This window comes from Octopus bimaculoides, chromosome 24 (genome assembly GCF_046866305.1).
Source record: "Octopus bimaculoides isolate indiv1 chromosome 24, ASM4686630v1, whole genome shotgun sequence".
Taxonomy (NCBI): Eukaryota; Metazoa; Mollusca; class Cephalopoda; order Octopoda; family Octopodidae; genus Octopus; species Octopus bimaculoides.
The window spans coordinates 8,126,627-8,147,956 of record NC_142951.1 but is presented as its reverse complement, the minus strand read 5'-3'; the positions used below and the strand labels follow the sequence as shown (position 1 = coordinate 8,147,956).

Here is a 21,330-nt window from a genome sequence, read left to right as displayed (position 1 = left end):
GGCAACAAGGAAAATCCAAGTTGAGGTATAAAAATACACTAAAGGGCAACCTAAGGAGGTGTGACATCCAACATTGCAAACCCGAGATCGCAACACAAACAGGGCTACCAGGAGGTCAATCACCAACACTGCTGTAGCTGCCTTTGAGGAGGATAGACAGCAACACCTCACAGCCACAAGGGACAGACATCACTGGGCCACATCATCCTTAGTCCTGATCACAAACTACCAGTGTCCAACCTGTGGACGCCTGTGTGCTTCCAGCTTTGGGCTGTGAAGCCACATGTGTTCCCACCACTGACCGCTGAGACCACATACCACAATCTTCATTGGAGATTGATGGACTGCCAAGAAGAATATGGGGAAATATGTCCTCCATCTCCCATTAGATGATCCTAACAGGGCTTTACTCTCATTCAATGTGGCAGCAGTAGGCTGGAAGAGACCTCGTGACAGGCCACACACCAGATGGCTTGACATGATTGGGCAAGACCTCCAGAGGCTCAGCATCACCTTGGAGGATGCAGAGAGATTGACACGGAACCGTCAAGAGATGGTGAGCACTGGTGGAGCTGGTTGGCTCTATGCATGATGATGTCTCTGGAGCTACTACCCTTGGGATGACCCCAGCTTCATCAAACAAGAGAATGAAGCAAGCAGCAAAGCATGGGGAAATATTATCTTGCTTGGAAATAGGTGAGTGTTGGTGACAATAAGGGCTTACAGCCATAGAAGCTATGCCACCAATAAACTCCGTCTGACCCATGCCAGCATAGGAAAGTGTACACTAAAATGATGACGATGATGATGATGATGATGAAGCTGGCATGACTGTGTGGTTATGAAGTTCACATTGAAATCATGTGGCCTTGGGTTCAGTCACACAGCATGACACCTTGAACAATTATCTTCTACAATTGTCTCAGATTGACCAATGCGTTTTTCGTCCATTCAGTTCAGAGTTCAATTTCCACCAAGGCAGACTTTACATTTCATCCTTTTGGGTTTGATAAAATAAGTACCATTTGAACACTGGGGTCAATGTAATCGACTAGTCCCTACACTAGTGTGCGTGTGAGTGTGTGTCTTTGTATTTATGTTTGACAACAGGTGTTGGTGTGTTTACCTCCCCGTAACATAGTGGTTCAGCAAAAGAGACTGATAGAATAAGTACAAGGCTTAGAAAAAATAAATACTGGGTCAATTCAGTCTAATGACTGAAACAAGTGAAAGATAAAAGATATCATCAAATATGGTTGTGGAAATATTAAAAATATTGGGCGACGGGGGAACGCACTAGTCACTGAGTCCAGCAAGGAATTTAGTGATCAGGTAGGTGTCTACCAAAGCTCATTTCTAGGTCCCTTCCTGTTTATCATCATTCTCCAAACCATAACAGAGAAGTTTAAAGTTTGCTATCCAGACAAACTCCTGTGTGCCAATGATCAAGTTCTCAGGTAAATCTGTCAAAGTATAGAAGAAATTCCAAATATAGAAGTAAAACCTAGAATTGGGATACCTTAAGCTGAAGCGAAAAATGTTAGTTAAGAAAACAAGACAGGATTCTACTCCCATCATGGAAGTCATTATGTTTGATATGCAGAAAAGGTGTAAGTAAAAATTCTATATTGTGTATGTAATATTAACTACAGATGTTGAGCATGACTTTAAACTGCATTTGAAGTTACATGGCTCACTGGTTAGAACGTTGGTCTCACAATCATAAGGTAGTGAGTTCAAATCCTGGACTGAGCTGTGTGATGTGTTCTTGAGCAAGACACTTTATTTCACATTGCTCCAGTTCACTCAGCTGTAAAAATGAGTTGTGACATCACTGGTGCCAAGCTGTATCGGCCTCTGCATATTATATGTATGCAATGTGTATGGAAGATCACGTTTGATAGACAAGTACTAAGTAATCCAACTAGAAGAAACATGCAGAAAAGGAAGACTGAAAAAAACTTGGGAAGAAGTGGTTTGAGACTGATCTCAAGAAACTAAACCTGATCAAGGAGATGATAAGAGACTGCAACAAGTGGCAAGATGTACTGCAGAAAGACTTATCCAAAAAAATGAGACCATGATGATGATGATGGTTATATCTGTTTCAACACCCACTTTTCCATGCTTGCATGGGTTGGATGGAATTTATTTCGGCAGATTTTCTTTAGTGGGATGCCCTTCCTGTTGCCAATCCTTACTTCTTTCCAAACAAGCAAGTATTTCCCTATGGCTAGATATGCTTTTCATGGAAGATAGAAAATGAATGATACCCACCACCCTCACAAACTGGGTATTATCTATCCCGCACCACAACTCTTGCAAAACCATCATTTGAACTGAGAAGGAAGCCTCCACACCCAGCTTTCTGGTCTCGTGCCAAAAGGATCTTCACCAAACTTGCAGAACACTTCTCTCCACCTCTCAGCCTACAGACATATTGCTTCAGGGTGGCGAGCTGGCAGAATCGTTAGCACGCCGAGCAAAATGCTTAGCGGTATTTCGTCTGCCGTTATGTTCTGAGTTCAAATTCCACTGAGGTCGACTATGCCATCCTTTCAGGGTTGATTACATAAGTACCAGTTATGCACTGGGGGTCAATGTAATTGACTTCATCCCTTTGTCTGTCCTTGTTTGTCCCCTTTATGTTTTGCCCCCTGTGGGCAATAAAGAAATATATATACCTACAAAGGAACGTGGTGAGCTGACGGAATCATTAGCACACCAAGCAAAGTGCTTAGCGGCATTTCATCCATCTTTATGTTCTGGGTTCAAATTTTGCCACAGTCAATTTTGCCTTTCCTTCTTTCAGGGTTGATAAGATAAGTACCAGTTGAGCACTAAGGGTTAATGTAATCCACTTAATACCACTCCCAAACTTTCTGGCCTAGTGCAAACATCTGAAACCAATATTCTGAGAGAGAAGGCCTGTTTGGCATTCAACTCTACACTGTGCACATTTTGTAATTCCCTCCCCACAATCTATCCCCTTTCTATATGATAAACATGCATACATACCAACTACAAAGTACTTCCTGTTGCTCAAAATTAACAAGGCCATCAGTCTGAACAATGTCATGTCTACAGGAGAAACGAGTTCAAGTTCCAGGAGCAGCCTTTAACTTTTTCAGTTGAAAACGGTTTTTCCACCTCATATTTATATAGTGTATATATATATATATATATATATATATATGCGTTGTTTTTTACACCATAGTAGTGAGGGTTACGAGTGAAAGTGCATGGTCTAGTGGTTAGGGTGTTACACTCACGATCGCAAAATCGTGGTTTCGATTCCCAGTCAGGGCAAGTAATAGTGTTCTTAAACAAAACACTTAATTTCATGTTGCTCCGACCCACCCAGTTATAAATAAGTAACCCTACAACGGAGTGGTGTCCCACTGCGGGTGAATGTTGTGCTCTCAGACATCTACACGCCATCGAAATCGGGTAACCATCCTAACGAGTCCTTTTTGTAAAAGAAAACAAGAAAAAAGAAAAAGAACTCGGGGTTACATAAGAAGCAATATCCATTCTACATTCCTTTACCATTAATCCTTTTTACAACGGGCACAAGGCCTGGAATTTTGCGTGAGTTGGGGATTAGTCGATTACATCGACTTCAGACCTCGACTGGTATCGACCCCGTAAAGATGAAAAGCAAAATCGACCGCGCTGACATTTTAATGAAGGTACAAGAGTTCTCACGTACGCTGTTGACATTATTACCATTTCCTCTGTGCTCTCTGCAGACGGATGCAGTTAATGTGTGTAGTAGAAATACAAGGCAATGGGATCGAAGTGTGTGGTACGCTTGCACTTGACTTCAATATTTCTTTCTCAGTCTATTTTCTACATGAATATCATTCATTCTTTTTTTTTTCAAACAAATAAAATGATCCCATTGTTCATTCTAATTGTAGTACTTGGTCTCTTTTCTGCTAAACAGCTATGTTACAGACACGTAAACAACCTTGCACTGGTTGTCAGGGGATGAGAGACATTGTCGGGGGGAAAAAAAGTGGGGGGGGGGGGGTTCTCAGTACCACAGTAGAGATTGATAATACATTGTTTTAGTCGGGTACACATGGCCTTCAGACAAGTTACAACATGACTGAAGACCCTTGTACAAGCACAGACGGGACCGAGTAGCAAAAGACTGACTCAACCAAAATAGAATATATATCTTACACACAACAGGCTTCCATACAGTATCTATCTACTAAATCCTCTCGCAAGACATTAGCCAGGAAGTATAGATAGTATTAAATATCTGACCTAAGTGCCGCGCATTGGGACTGAACTTGAAACCGTGTGGTAGAAAGCGAAATACACAGCCATGCTTATCACCCCAACTGTGTTTTTTTCTGCCTGTTTCTGCAGTTTCATACATTAGTAATGGCTTGCCTTCATTTTGAGTTTCGTAAATGAAAGATCGTCTTAGTAATAACACTGTTTTTCTGTTGTGCAATGTCTCTCCATTACATAAATTAAGATGTGTCTCAGGATGCATTTTAATTTGCATTTTGAGAATACACCTTTATCTAATAAGCACACACACACACACACACACACACACACAAACACATTTATATATAATGCACGCACAAATAAACATAGACACATTTATTACGCCCCATATGCAACGGGGTAGCACGTACGTGGTCGTTGAAATTGCTAGAAATAACAGTCTGCAAAATAAAATAAAAACCCTGAGACTTTGTATAATGAAATCAGAGATACACAAGGTTCAGAAAAATAAATAAAAGCGAACAAAGAGAAAACTGAGTGATATTAGCCGATTTGGGGGCTAAACACAGATCGATTGATCGATAGATAGATCTCGTTATACTGATATACGCATGGCTGGCTTTAAGGATGTTGCAAGAGGAAGAAGTGTTATGATATCATCGCCACCAACAGCGTCATCACCGTCATCGCCACCACCATCATCATCAGCATCACCAACACACAATTTTGTCGTTGTCATCCATGCTATGACAGTTCAAATTATGTTTTACTTTCTGATCAAAGCAAACGAACGAAAAACAAAAAACAACGATATATTAAATCATTTATATAAATTGTCATGTTTAAAGAGATACTAAGTGTGTGTGTGTGTATATATATATATATATATATATATATATATACCCAAATACTAACATAACACGACACACACATACACATACGTGTATGTCGTGTTATGTTAGTATTTGGGTATATATGTATGTGTATATATGTATGTTCGGATTTGTGAAAATACGTATACGTGTGTATGTGTTGTGTTTATATCTGTGAATATACGAGTGTTTATGCGTGCATGTGTGTAGTGTATGTGTGAGTATATATATATATATATATATATATATATATATATATATATATATATATATACATGCGTGTGCGTGTGTAATGTATGTTTGTATTTGGATATATTCGAGTTCGTGTGTGGGGGTGCGGGTGTGTTCTTATGTAGTTCTTCAATATATGAAGACGTTTAAGGAACTGTAGCGGACTCTACGTTTCCATTTGATTTGGTTTCTTAGGAATAGTAGTGAAATCTCCCTCAAAACGATACCCACCCGCCCCCCATCTCTTTGTGATAAACAAGGAAAGATACTTAGGAATATATGGTTGTGTGGTACTACACATACCAATAAAAAGACGAGATGGTAACGAGCGAAGGGACTAAACAAGAACTCTTATGTATGAATGGATAATGAATGAATGAACGAACGAACGAACGTGTACATATATATGTGTATATGTGCAAATACACATACACACTGTTTGGTTAGTAAATATTAAAAAGGTACAGAAAAAGAAATGAAAACAATGAGAAAAAATATATATATATACATATATATATATACATATTTGTATAGCACAAACGTGAAGGGGTACGCGCGCGCTGTCGACTGCGTGTGCGCGAGCGTGTGATTGTGTGTGTGTCTATGTGATTAAAATATGTACACAAATATTCTATATATGTTTATATGATTACACACAGATATACACACGAACGCATATGCACACACGTATGTATGTGTGTGCATATGTGTAATTGAAATATATACATAGGTGTATGTGTTTATATATGTTCATTTATGCATGTTTGTGTATAGGCAGAAAATATGCACTCATATCTATGCAAATGTGTATTACATATGTACATATACTTTACATGTAGCACGTCCTCGCGTTGTTGTTTTTTTGTGTGTTTGTTCTTCCTTTTTTTGTTTTGGATTTATATATACATACATACATACTTCAATAACGTATTTTTGTGTGCGTGTGTGTGTGTGTGCGCGAATGGATGTATGTGTACATATGCGTATATGTGTGCGTGTGTGTGTGTATTAACAGTTCATTAGTACATGAAATAAAAAAGGATACAGTTTAAATCCACGCATAATATCCTCAGCTCTCGACGGCATCTTTGTTGGTAGGCGACGTTCTATGTATGTATATACATATATAATAAATGCAACTATTTATGTATAAATCCTTCCCTTTCTTCCTCTCTCTCTCTTTTATATATATACATATAAACACAGAGAGTAACGAAGAAGCCTCCTAAATTCTGCTAGCCAATACGATTGTCACACCGACACTGTATACAACTCAATATAATAAATAAATATATGTATGAATATGTATATACATATATCTTACAGCTGTATGTATCTATGTATGTGTGTACATGAGTGTATGTGTATATTGCTACTGTCCAAGGCTGGCTCTTGTCGCCATACAACCACACATTCTAAGCAGTAGTTTAGTATACGAAAGAAGAAACTTAACATGCAAAAAAAAAAAGATATTGGCAGAATCAATGGTAGATTGTAAGAGCTTATATTCTGGACTATAAACAGTAACCTTTTAGATACTGCAGTATTTTTTATTATTGTTATCAGAGCGTCGAACAAAATACCTCGCGCTTTTTGTTACCGCTGTTTACGTTTTGTGTTCAAATCCCATCTATGTCAACATTGGCTTTCATCCTTTCTGGAGTCGATAAAATAAGTACCAGCCTAGCACTAGGGTTCGATGTAATCGACTATTCTTATCCCCTGAAGTATCAGGCTTTTATGCCTATAGTAGAAAATAAAAGCAGCGAGCTGGTATAATCGTTAATGCGTCGGACAAAACAGAGAAGTATTTCATCAATCTTTACGTTCTGAGTTCAAATACTGCCGATGTCGACTTTATCTTTCATCCTTTCGAGGTCGATGAAATGTGTACCAGTTGAACACTGGCTTCGGTATAACCGACTTGCTCCTACCACCAAAATTTCAGGCCTTGTGCCAATAGTAGAAAGAGTTATTATTATCAGAGCGTCGAAGGCTGCGAGCTGGCAGAATCGTTAGCGCGCTCACAAAATGCTTAGCGGCATCTCATCCGTCCTTAGGTTCTGAGTTCAAATTACGTTGACGGTGCCTTTCAACCATCCTTTTGGGGGTCGAGAAAATAAAGAACCAGTCAAGTACTGAAGTCGATGTAATCAACTTTAACCCTCCCCGGAAATTGCTAACCTTACGCCAAAATTTGAAACCGTTATAAAGGGCTACGAAAGAACAGAATCGTTAGCGCGTCGGACAAAAATGCGTAACGGCATTCCTTCGCATGTTTTTTACTTGCTGAGTTCAAAACTCCTGTCAAGTCAGGTCATCTTTGGTTTTCATCCTTTCAGGGTCGATAAAGTAAAGTTCAAGTCAAGTACTGAGGTGGCGGGGTGGGGGTCGATGTAATCGACTAACCACTCGCCTCCGCCTCCTAAAGTGGAAGACCTTGTGCCAAAATGTTTAACTACTACTACCACCACCACCACCACTATTACTACCACCACTACTACTACTACCACCACCACTACTACTACCACGACCAACACCACCACTACTACTACTACCATCACCACCACCACTACTACTACCATCACCGCTATTACTACCACCGCCACTACTAATACTACCAGCACAACTATAACTACTATCACCACTACTACTACCACCACCACTACCACTACTACTACTACCACCACCACTACTACTACTACCACCACCACCACCACTACTACTACCACCACTACTACTACTACTACTTTTCTTTCATTCTTCTGAGTTCAAGTCCTGTCAGAAGTGGTTTTGCCTTTTTGTGGAACAAAATTTGTACCAGTCGGATTCTGACGTTGATATAATAATCGGTTGTGTCCTGATCCAACAGGCGCAGGCAAGGCAGAATGGCTCAGAAGTCCTATTCACAATCATGAGATCCTAGGTTCGATCTCACGGCATATAGCATCATGGGGCAAGTATCTTTTACCCCATGGTCAAGGATCTGGTGAATTTGAGTATCATTGTCGTACAAGCAGCGTCATTTGTTTCCAATCTTCTGTGAAAAATATGTCTGGCCGTGGAGAAAATATTACCTCGCTGGGAAAGGGGTAAGGGTTGGCGATAAAAAGAGCATCCGGTCGGAGAAAACCTGCCTCCAATATACGCCGTCCGACCCTGCCTGCATGATGATGATGATGATTGATGATGAAGAGGAGGAGTAGGTCGAGATGATGATGATGATACGGTGGTGGGGATGGTGCTAATGGTTGTGGTGATAGTGGTGATGATGATATATGACGCAAGAACATTGCAATTGGTGTGTGTGTGTTATACGGCTGAATGCTCAAGGCGTTAGTTATCTTGCCAAATCACTAGACTCTCGGTTTGACGATACCAGCCTTGCGAGTAAAATTGGATTGACTCTGGGCTTGATCAGTTTAGAAACCTGTCGGATACATTATGCTTGTAATTCAAAGATTACAGCCTTGTTGCAGGCTAACGCCATGCTGATTCTTCCAGAGAATTTTATGTTAAAAGTGCATGCGTTTATAGAATACCCCAGCTACTTAACATACTAACTTGATTACGAGCAGACTGTTCCACTTCTTTTTCTATTGGACTTTCCTCTGTTTCTGACGAAGAGCTTTGCTCGAAACGTTAAACCATGCATACATACATACGTACATACATACATACATACATATGCACGCAGTAGTGGCTATGTGGTAAGTAGCTTGCTTACCAACCACATGATTCCGGGTTCAGTCCCACTGCGTGGCACCTTGGGTAAATGTCTTCTACTATAGCTTCGGGTCGATCAAAGCCTTGTGAATGGATTTGGTAGACGGAAACTGAAAGAAGCTCGTTTTGCATATATATATATATATATATATATATATATATATATATATATATATATATATAATTATGTGTATTTTTTCTATCTTAATGAATAAAAATTCTTCTGATAGAATAAATGGGTTAATAGAAACCAATGTAGCAAAGAACACAAAATAACTGTGGTTTAGTTCCTGTTTTTAAGGCAGGAACTCCTTGAAATTTTGGGTATTTGAGTATATTTAAGAATTTAAGGAATGGAGAAAACGCATGTTATAATTGCATATATATATATATATATATATATATATATATATATATATATATATATATATATATATATATATGTGTGTGTGTGTGTGTGTGTGTGTGTGTGTGTGTGTGTGTGTGTGTGTGTGTGTATGTCTGTGTTTGTCTCCCCACCATCGCTTGACAACCGATGCTGGTGTGTTTACGTCCCCGTAACTTAGCGGTTCGGCAAAAGACAATGATAGAATAAGTACTAGGCTTCCAAAGAATAAGTCCTGGGGTCGATTTGTTCGACTAAAGGCGGTGCTCCAGCATGGCCGCAGTCAAATGACCGAAACAAATAAAAGAATACAAGCACATACATATATAATGATTGTGTTTCACATTAAATGAGTAGTGAGACCCCTGTACGTTACTGGATTTAAACGATGAAAGCTTGTTCAGCCCTTTTGCCACTCTCTTGGTTGCCACAGTAAGTTCCAGTGACGAACGTTGCAAGATGACTGGTATTATTTTGACTGCTGGATTTATATCAGAGTATTTTTCTCCTGGAACAGCTACCTTCCCCCACTGTTTTGTCAAAGATAACAGGAGAATTCCCCGTCCCTGGGTAGAATGGAGAAGGTATCTGAAGTGTCGAGCAAGTTTTATTGAACTTAAATTTGAATAGATTGGTGTATATTCAAGATTAGCTTAAGACTGGGATTCGATTTTAATTTTTTATAATAAAATTTTTATGATGCTATCGTAAAAGTTTTACGGGTAGTGCTATGTTCCGAGTTTTTGGAGTCACTAAAATAAATACAAGTTGAGCACTAGAAACCATGTAATTGATTTATCGTCTATACCGACTCCTAAAGTAGATGGCCTTGTGTTATAATTTGAAAGAATTAAATTTTAAATAAATTTGAAATTTTGTTACAAAACATATACATTTTATCTCTAAGAATGCAAGAGTTACGTCCCTTACATCGATGTATCTGTGAGTTGAAAATTTTTTTCTTTGATTATCACAGACAACACAGTCACGGGTGTTTATTTTTATCAAGCATTTCTTTTTATAATTAACTGCATTTCAAGTCATAACAACATAAATGTACCCACCCCACCAAACTGTGGGATACACTTACTTGTGCAAGTATGCACATTTCAAACTGAAAGGAAATGAAGGAAAAAGAAAAACACATTTTTTGTATATTTTACTCATTTCAGTTGTTTGATGGCGGCCATGCTCGGGCACCTCCTTGAATCGCTTCTAGTATTTATTCTATCAGTTTCTCTTTTTCGCTGAACCGCTAAGTCATGGAATGTAAACAAACCGACACTGGTTGTCATGGGTGGTGGTGGATGACAAACACAGAAGCCTATATGCATATAAAGTTTCCATTTATTTTATTCAAATTTGAAAATGTACATACACAAGTGTGCTCCACAATCGGGTACGGTGAACACATGCACACACACACACACACAAACAAACACATAAATATGTATGGAACAGAAAAAAGTAAAGTCTGTCTCCAGACCTAGCACTCGTAGTGCTGGTTACCCGATTTCTATAGTGTGTTAGTGACCGAAATCAAAACATTCCTTCTGAATCGAAACCACGATCTTGTGTTCTGAGTGTAACACCTTGACCGCTTGGCCATGCACCTTTTACGTGTATATATATATGTATATACACGTAAATGAAATGTCGAACAATGAGAACGAGTTCTCAACACTGCATATAATATATATGTAACGGTAAGTATTATTTACCAATTGTACTGGTTATAAGATGAACGGTGAAGATGATCAACATTTTTATAAGAAATATTTATTTACCGTTACTTTCATAGTTACCATACCACGACGGGTAGGTTAGTGTAATAGTATAACAGTTTGTACGTAACGCATGCAAGGTAAAGAATTTCGGCCTGTATCTGTATGTACACTTTCTCATAGTAGTATTTATATATAGAGAGAGATGGTAGTGTTAAAGAGAAAAGGATGTGAGCTCGTAATAGTTATAAGGTGTGCGACGTTGTCTCACAGTGGCTGACAGTAAACTTTTCTCCCTCTGGCCGTTTGTCTTTTAGGAGCTGCCTGCTTGTGTCCATGGCTCTAGATGTCCAGTCGTCACCGACTGGTGACTAAAAAGGAACTTTCCTTGTGGTCTCCTGTTTTTATAGCTATCAAGAAGGATAATGAGAACAAAGGATTTAGCTGTTGGTCTTGTTATCTCTATTCTAGATTTGATGGAGTAGGAGAGGTCAGAAAGGGTCAAGTGGTGGAGAGACCGCTTCGGCTAACTAAAGGCGTCTGGGAAATATCTAACTGCTGTCAGATCAAAACCGTTGTTCCACCGCGGGAAAAGTTCTGACGCAGTGTTAATTCAAATTTGGGTATAGTGGATCGAATCCACTTCACGCCTGCAAGATTCATATATATATATATATATATATATATATATATATATAGTTTTAGGGAAAATAACCAAGTTTCAAGAACTCATCGATGAAAATCCACTATCACATATAGAAAAATTATCACATCGATGAGTTCTTGAAACTTGGTTATTTTCCCTAAAACTATATATTTTATATCTATTTTATCTATAAAGCTCAATTTAATTTTTATTTTTTATAAATTGATTTTAATTGAGTTTTTACCTGTAATTTTGGAGTTTGTCCCTAATATTATTTATATATATATATATATATATATATATATATATATATATATATATATATTATTATTATTATTATAAAATCTGTTAATTAATCATATATTAATTAATATCGATTAATTATCAGGAGGCCAGCACATCTAAAGAATCAAAGCGATTCAGAAATATTATCTGCAATCTCAGGGGATTAAGGTACATTTTTAAAAATAACGTCGACCACTAACGTGGACAATTAATGCGCTAGAAATAGATCACATCTTGTGTCTATTAAGACCTAAATTGTTCTCAACATGAAATATAGCAGCATACCAAAAACGTGAGCGGGCAAGACATTTAAAATCACCTAAAAAGTCATTCTCAAACAGGAACCAGTTTCGGATTTAACAAATTCTTACCATTTGTCTATTCCTCTTCAGCCTGATTTGTAATGTAACCGCAATCATCAGAATCGTATACAGAGTTGCCCACCGCCATGGGTGCGCGTGCATATGGTTCTGCTAATTACAGCTTAATGGTAAAATTCAAAAGTCTTCGTTTTGGCGCGCTAATTTCAGGAATATATCTGCAGAGAATATTTACTGCATATATATATATATATATATATATATATATATATATATATATATATATATATATATATATATATATGTGTGTGTGTGTGTGTGTGTGTGTGTGTGTGTGTGTGTGTGTGTATGTATAACGGTTAGTTCTTCCTTGCAGTCGAGGGTCACCAATTTATTACGTTTGTTATTAAGGTGTTGGCTGGTTGCCAGTATGCAAGATGGAAGAAGAACAGTGATCGAGGTTGTAAAGAAAATATTTATTTACAGTTACTTTAATATATACCATACCACAACGAGTAGGCTAGTCTAATAGTATAACACAGTTCGTAAAGCATACAAGGTAAAAAAAAAGTTAATCTCGGTCTGTATATGAGTGTACACGATCTCATAATAGTATATATAGAGAGAGATGGTAATGTTGCAGAGAAAAGAAATCGAGCCAATGAAAGCGAGAGAGTGTGGGACGAGACAGCTTCTGCGTTGGTTAATTCCATAGTTGTCACTCTGTGGAGTTACCTCAGTTGAGACAGCATTTCGTTTGAGCTGGTCAGTCGCTCTCACTAACTGACTTTAGCTTACGGAGTTCTAGCCAGAAGGATAGACATATTGTTGGGAACAGTAGATTTCGTTGGAGGTCTGTTATCTCCATTCCAGCCCCTGGTGATCTAGAAGAGGTTAGAAGGGTTAAGTGGCGAAGACACTATTTCGGCTTAACGAAGGCATCTAGTAAATGTAACTACTGTCACTAACAGAAAAGCTGTTGTTTTACTATGAGAAAAGTACTCTCGAACTGTTAAGTGAAATTTGGCTATCGAGGATCGAATCCACGCTATGCCTGCATGAAGCCACTATATATATATAAATCGAAGTGTACAGTATTATATATATCCATCACGGCCGATTTTACCGAACGCTTTCGCACTAGTTCAACGGAGTGTTAGGTAACAGTCCGGTTATGTAACCCCGCGCTCTTCAGAGATGGCAGTTATGGAATGAAATATAGCAACTGCTCTCTATTGTTGGAGGTGAACAGACACATCCAGTTTGAAAGCTAGTGGAAGGTAACCAACTAAATCCCTTCAAGGCAGTGCTCCAATATGGCCGCAGTCAAATGACTGAAACAAGTGATAGATAGACAGACAGATAGATAACGGTGTGACTGTGAGGCTTCCCAACCACATGGTTCTGGGTTCAGTCCCACTGCATGGCACCTTGGGCAAGTGTCTTCTACTATAGCCTCAGGCCGACCAACCTTGTGAGTGGATTTGGTAGGCGGAAACTGAAAGAAGCCCGTCGTATACACACACACATATACGAGGGAGTGCTGAAAAGTTCCTGGTTTTGGGTAAAAGAAAATACAGGAGGATCAGTTAATTCTGATTTTATTCAACATATTTTCCTCTCAGATACACACACTTATTGCAGCAGTCCTTCAGTTTTTCTAAGCCCTGTAAAAGAACCCGGAAGGTTGGGGTTCCAGCCAGGCCCTTCGTGACACCCTTAAAACAAGGAACCTTTCAGTACCCCTTCGTATATGTTTTGCGTGTGTGTGATAAAATATTTCACCCATATTCGTCAGACCAACCACACATACAACATACACATGCGCGCGCGCGCGTCGCCACCTGAAAAAACATTATACCTGCCAATCATGTCGTAAATGCCTTTTATATTGGATACTTGTATACGTTACCAAAGGTTATGAGTTTGCATAGCTTTCAGCAGAGAAGAAAGATTTATGCGACAGCTCGCTGTGCTAAAAACTACTGATCACCAGCTGGGCTAAAATGCCATCGCTGTTTTGCAGTTCAGTAATAAACAATGGTTTATTACTCACTACTTGAGTCGACATAAAAATATTATATTCATACATATACGTATGTGTTTGTATGTTTCTTGACATTTTGAAGAAATCTTGTTCGAATATGGTTGAGTATTTTAGTTGTTTAATTAACTGAACTACCAACTCATTCATTATATTATAATATATATAAATAAGTGTTCCACAAACATATATTCACGTAACCTTGTTTAGAATACTTCTTTAACTGACACCTATTAAGCTATGCTGCATTTATCCCAAATGTTACGTGAAGTATTATTCTCACCTATTCTTATTTTCGTAGTTTTACAAATTAAAACACCTTTTTTTTTTTTTTTGTTAATTAGTGTCATTACTTTTTTTTTTAATATTTTCGATTAAAATGATTAATAAATATACCAAAATATTATGCTTGGATGATATTACGACAATGAAAACTGAATTTTTAACGCAAATCTCTCTCTCTCTCTCTCTCTCTCTCTCTCTCTCTCTCTCATCTCTCTCTCTCTCTCTCTCTCTGCCTGCCTCTTTCTCTCTTTCTAAGTGCTATTCACGAAACTCTCATCCCTTGAGTCACCTTTACAACTTTTCTTCCGGTTAAGAAATATATGTATTTATGCTTTGAGTTCTATTTCCCTTGTTCGTTCCACCAAATTGAGAGAGAAAGGCGATAAGAGAGAGGGGGAAGAGAAAGAGAGAGAGAGTAAAAAATAGGTGAAGAAGAAAAGAAAGAATGAAAAAGAGATTGTTAAAAAAAGCGAGAGAAAGAGTGTGAAAAACAGACACGTATGAAAAGGAAAGAAAGAGAGAAGAATAGAAAGAGGGAGAACTATTGCCTGCAAGAATTACTATAGCAAAGATGCTAACTTTATTAGTAATGTTTCGTATTCTCACAGTTCATTAATGGCTATGTAGGACCGACTTATTGTTGACAGTAATCTTGCCAGCAACAATCTAGAAATATATATATTTATATAATTATATATTTATATATAATTTGTAAATATATCCCGTGGACATCTATATATATATATATATATATATATATATATATATACATTAACGGAGCCTCTAGGTACTTTTTACTATTTTCTTATGTTATGTATTCGTGTTTATGTTATTGCTCAGACAGTTTTCGGGAGGTTGTACGACTATTTTCTAACCCTCCTACATAACCGTTTGGCATACAGTGCTTCTTAGATTGGCTTCGATACTTCAGCAATGAACTGTCCAAGTGCTATAGTCTGGTAAATATTGTTTAGGCTTCACCAACACAACAGTCTCCTCCTAGGTCGGCCCTGATCGAGTACACTTTGAGTTATCTAGGATTGCATTATTTATCATCGTCTATTGTTGGTCTTCGTTATGTAATATCTTTGTCTCTTTGAAAATGATAATGTGAGATTTCAAGGAAATCTTACTGCTATTTCTAACAAGTTCGCAACCACGAAGGGGCGTCCTGCTCCAACTAACTTTGGTAAATTTTGGCAAGTACACCCGCACGAGTTTCACCAAGAAAAAAAAAACCTCGGATTTTTTTTTGCATGGAATCAAGTACCCTGACCTCCTAATGTGCCGCAAACCCCTTATTTTTGTTTGGAAAAAAAGTTGGGGTGACGCATTAGGAGGTCACCGTAATTCATTCAACGAAAGAAAAAAATTTCCAATGGTTAAGGGATGGTGGGGGGGGTCCGGTTCCCCCCCCCCCTTTCTTTTTTTTCCGAACAAAAATAAGGGGTTTGCTGCACATTAAGAGATCAAGGTACTTGATTGCACGCAAAAAATCCAAGGTTTTTTTTGTTTTGTTTTTTTAGTGAAACTTCCCAAAAATTGCCCCAACTTAATGAGCAAATGCAGTCAAACTTTGATCCTACGTATTTTTTTTTTAAGCCACAATATCCCCTGGTTTATATTATGTAATGTATTTGTCGTTTTAGGGAGATTTACTTACTATTTCTAACTGATTGAGCGGCCTTGTAGGTGTTCTACGGTTGTTGATAGTTTAGTTTGTTATGTATGAGACTAATCATGACAGAGAACATCGTCCTCAACCCCGTCTTACATTCCCTGTTTGTTATCACCTGTTACACTTGTGAGCTTCTGTGTCAAACAGTTATCACACACTAAATAGCGCAGTTAAGATTGTCGGCTGTTTATCATTTGTGAGGTTCGTTTTCTCTCGCCTCTCTGTTGGAAGGAAAACAATTGCGTTAATTTTCTCCTACCTTTTAACCCCAGGTCAGCCTTGATCAAACCAGTAATGAAAAGCATACTGCCACAAAGATCAGTTTTTTTTTTTTTCAGATATCTTGTATCTGATATTGGTTTCAAATTTTGGCAAGTTTGGGGGTGGGTGGGTAACCCAATTACGTCGATTTCAGTAATCAAATGGTACTTATTTTATCGACCCCGAAAGGATGAAATCAAAGTCGATCTAGGGGGAATTTGAACTCAGAACGTAAAGATGGACGAAATGCTGCTAAGCATTTTGCCCGGCGTGCTAACGACTCGGCCACCTCGTCGCCTTATCTTGTATCTGCTATTACATTGTCCAATGTAGTAATTGGGTATAACGCTTTAGTCAAGAGGATGGTGTGGTTTAATAGAAATTTGTTTGATATTCTAATAAGGGGTTCTACCATGATGATTCCAGACCCCCTAAAGTATTGCCTAGTCTGTTCCCATGCACCCTTCACAAGACTTTCAAAATTATCGTCGTCGTCGTCATCAACAACAATTATATTCTTTTCTGCTCTAGGCTCAAGGCCCGGAATTTTGGGGGAGGGAGCCAGTCGATTAGATCAACCTCAGTACGCAACTGGTACCTAATTTATCGACCCCGAAAGGAGGAAAGGCAAAGCGGAATTTGAACTCATCATATTAGGTGTCAAATGACTTCAAAAGTTATCGGTAACTTGGTTTTGCTTTAAACCAGGAACAGAACAAGAAAGGATTTTGTCATTTATTTAACGGAAAAAAAAAAGGATATTAGCGATCTAGTCCCATACCCTCAATCGGACCCTTATAGGTTATTACTTCAGCTTTGAACCAAGGAGGAGTTTATGTTCTGCTTTTGAAACCCCTGTGCCACTCGAAACATTGCATATGACCCATTGCCTCATCACCGTCAGCTTGCAGAAGCATGCTCAATAACCTCTGTAGTAGACTTTCCAAGTTTAATGCAAAATTTCATGTTGGCTCTTTGTTCCTGTCCATGAAAAAAAATTGCAAACCCCAACACATACGGGATCACAAAAACACAAATTTCACATCTTGCAAAGTAAACACAACAATGTCACTTGGCACAGCGTCCCATGGATGTCACTGCTAGCTCTCACTGCACACGCAACCATGTGCTGCCATCTGTTGGCACACTACAGAACTAGTCTGGGAACTTCTTGATACCACCTTCTATATACATGCACATGTACACAGACATTTCAAAAGTAAATAGACACCCATGACTTATACCATTTTTATATGTGCATACACTCGTTAGTATAATGCTCAAACAGATTAAATTGCTTGAAAACTCAACAAGGCACATCCACTAAATACTAGATTAAGTATTCAAATGACATTATGCTTAAATCTTTTTTTTTTAAATCAAAAAAAGATGTCTATTTACTTTTGAGATGCCTCTGTGTGGGTGTACACACAAACATGTATACATATATGTATATTTTTTTGTCTTTCAGGCTAAAACTTTGTAACCATGGCGATGAAAAATTTAGTGGAGGGTGAGTGTGGAGTTTCAAACTCTCTTCTGAAGTTTACCGGACATTTCACTGAAGACAAAGCATTCAAGCAGGTGAAGTTTTTAGATCTTTTTTTTTGTCTTTTTCTTTTTCACATACAGTGAAGAAGTTGACTTTGCAACCTCCTAGTTCTGGGTTCAATCTCAATGTGCAGCACCTTAGACAAGTGTCTTCTACTACAGTCTTGGCTTGACCAAAATGTACAGAGTAAAATTTGGTAGTCAGTAACTGTGCAAAAGCTCATTGGATGTGCATCATCATTTTTATTTGCACTGAGACAAGTAAAAGAATAAAAGAATACACACACACACACATAAAACTTACATTATGTGGGTGATATTTTCAACCAAGAGGTTACAATCATATCTGATTCTTCAAGTGCTTCAATTCAGTGTATGTACATATATTTACTAGATTGCTGTCATTAATGGTTTTCCCCATTGTGTTGATGTGTCATTTTCTATCATTAATAAAACTGTTGGTATTTTTGACGACATGGGTATGCTAGTAAATAAAACAATGATGAATGCATAGTACTTGTACATGATGAACAGAATAAATAATAATAATAATAATAATAGAATGTCAACTGTTATGGTGCATTACTTTTAGCCCACCTTGTGTATAATATATATATCAGCGTCGCCTTACTGGCACCTGTGCTGGTGGCTCATGAAAAACAACATTTGAGCATGGTCGTTGCCAGTGCCGCTGGACTGGCTCCTGTGCAGGCGGCATGTAAAAAACACCATTTGAGCATGGTCGTTGCCAGTACCACCTGACTGGCCCTCGTGCTGGTGGCACGTAAAAGCACCCACTACACTCTCGGAGTGGTTGGCATTAGGAAGGGCATCCAGCTGTAGAAACTCTGCCAGATCAGACTGGAGCCTGGTACAGCCTTCTGGCTGGCTGGTCCTCAGTCAAACCGTCCAACCCATGCCAGCATGGAAAGCAGATTTGATCAGGATATATATGTAACATATGGTATAATTATAAACAGGGCAAATTTTAACCATTTCTCTGCAGACTGAAAAAATTGATGAACAACCTTATTCAATTTCCGAACCTTATTGGGTTCTCATCAGAGGTATCTAGATCATTCTAACAGTCTCCAGAGAAACAAGCAGCCAAACTGTTTATATACTCAACAAATGCAGCAGTTACTCTGTGAAGGAGTCCCTAATTTGCATACCAAAAGTGTTCAACACTCTATATATACCAGCGGCCTGTCAACGGGGATCTTAGTCCACACAGTATCAAGGTATACAGGCACAGGTGTGCCTGTGTGATAAGAAGCTTGCTCCCTGACCACATGGTTCTGAGTTCAGTCCCACTGCATGGCACCTTGGGCTAGTGTCTTCAACTATAGGCTTGGGCCGACCAAAGCCTTGCCAGTGGATTTGGGAGACGGAAACTGAAAGAAGCCTATTGTGTCTGTGTTTGTCTCTCCATCACCACTTGACAACTGGTGCTGGTGTATTTACATCCTTGTAACTTAGCAGTTCGGTAAAACAGACCAACAGAATAAGTACTAGGCTTTTAAAAAACAAATCCTAGGCTTGATTTGTTTGACTGAAACCTTCAAAACAGTACTCCAGCATGGCCGCAGTCAAATGACCAAAACAAGTAAAAGAGTACACACACACACACACACACACACACACAAAATCATGCATACATACATACATGTGCATATATATGTTGGTATTGTCATCCAATGATGTGATCAATTTAATTATTGATTATTGAAATGTATACATGTAATAATATAAGCGATGTAATAATTTGGAATGTTTGCTATGAAAATTTAAATGATGCATGTTTTTTTTTTTTTTCTTTACAGGAGGGTTTTTATGACTTGCCCCGCTACCCTGATCATAAGGTAAGCCCTTTCTTAGCAAAAGAAAAACACTGTTGCTTTGCTTTATTCCAACCCCTAATTAATATTCAGCAATTTAAGACAATAATGAAAACATAGCCTCCTTCCTTGGCGGAGGTAATGTTAATTTTAACTTTGGCACAAAGTCATACAGTTTCGCTGAATGATAGAGCTAATATCTCCTCATTAGTACATTATTATTTTTTTTTTTTTAATTTTACGTTGCAAAGTATTTGATAGGACAAGTATTTAATCATACAACAACAAAACTTTCTTCGATGCGCAGGAGTGGCTGTGTGGTAAGTAGTTTACTTACGAACCACATGGTTCCGGGTTCAGTCCCACTGCTTGGCACCTTGGACAAGTGTCTTCTACTATAGCCTTGGGCCAACCAAAGCCATGTGAGTGGATTTAGTAGACGGAAACTGAAAGAAGCCCGTCCTATATATGTATATATGTGTGTGTGTCTGTGTTTGTCCCCCTCCCCAACATCGCTTGACAACCGATGCTGGTGTTTACATCCCCATAACTTAGTGGTTCGGCAAAAGAGACAGATAGAATAAGTACTAGGCTTACAAAGAATAAGTCCTGGGGGTCGATTTTCTCGAGTAAAGGTGGTGCTCCAGCATGGCCACAGTCAAATGACTGAAACAAGTAAAAGAGTAATAGGTTTCAGCGTTTGGTGCGAATTGCTGGTCAGCAAAGCACTGTATCTTGCATTGTTGATTGTTCACCCCTATTCCAGGTTGTCTTCTAGTATAGACCCTTTTGTGGCCTACTGACCCTTTTGAGTCCCAAAAAAAAGGGTTAGCATCACCTTTCTCATGGAAGACTGAATCTTGAATTTCTTTGTCACTGGCGAGCCAGGATATTTCCACTCCATATTCTGTCTTTCGGATTCTGCCTCATAATGATGGACCCTCGTTTCATCTCCTGTGACTATTCTACTCGGAAATTCCTCATTGTCATTGTTGTAAACGTTGGCAGACCTCAAGGATACAAGTGAGATCACATGATTTCATAATTAGTGCACAAAATGCACTTTTTAATCTTCAGTGCATGCATAGTCAAGACTATATATATAGGTGCAAGTGTGGTAAGGAGTTTACTTCCCAACTATATGGTTCTGGGTTCAGTCCCACTGTGTGGCATTTTAAGCATTTGTCTTCTACTATAGCTCCGGGTTGACCAAATTCTTGTGAATATATCTTT

At 38.5% G+C, this 21,330-nt stretch overlaps 2 protein-coding genes across 6 annotated transcripts in view; one reads left to right on the top strand and one right to left on the bottom strand.

The window, feature by feature from the left end:
- The window catches only part of LOC106876356 (retinal rod rhodopsin-sensitive cGMP 3',5'-cyclic phosphodiesterase subunit delta), a 37,560-nt gene extending 30,782 nt beyond the window's left edge, over positions 1-6,778 (bottom strand). Inside the window, exon 1 of the mRNA XM_089341336.1 lies at positions 6,400-6,778. Coding sequence (XP_089197462.1) covers positions 6,400-6,440 — 41 coding nt within the window. The 5' untranslated portion in view covers positions 6,441-6,778. The remainder of the gene's footprint in view (positions 1-6,399) is intronic.
- The window catches only part of LOC106876355 (peroxisomal targeting signal 1 receptor), a 108,324-nt gene that overhangs the window by 36,796 nt on the left and 50,198 nt on the right, over positions 1-21,330 (top strand). For 2 of the 5 annotated variants that reach the window (XM_089341330.1, XM_089341326.1), the window contains exons 2-3: positions 18,180-18,292; positions 20,083-20,121. In XM_089341330.1, coding sequence (XP_089197456.1) covers positions 18,197-18,292; positions 20,083-20,121 — 135 coding nt within the window. In that variant the 5' untranslated portion in view covers positions 18,180-18,196. The other 3 variants (XM_089341329.1, XM_089341328.1, XM_089341327.1) reach the window with 3 other exon arrangements.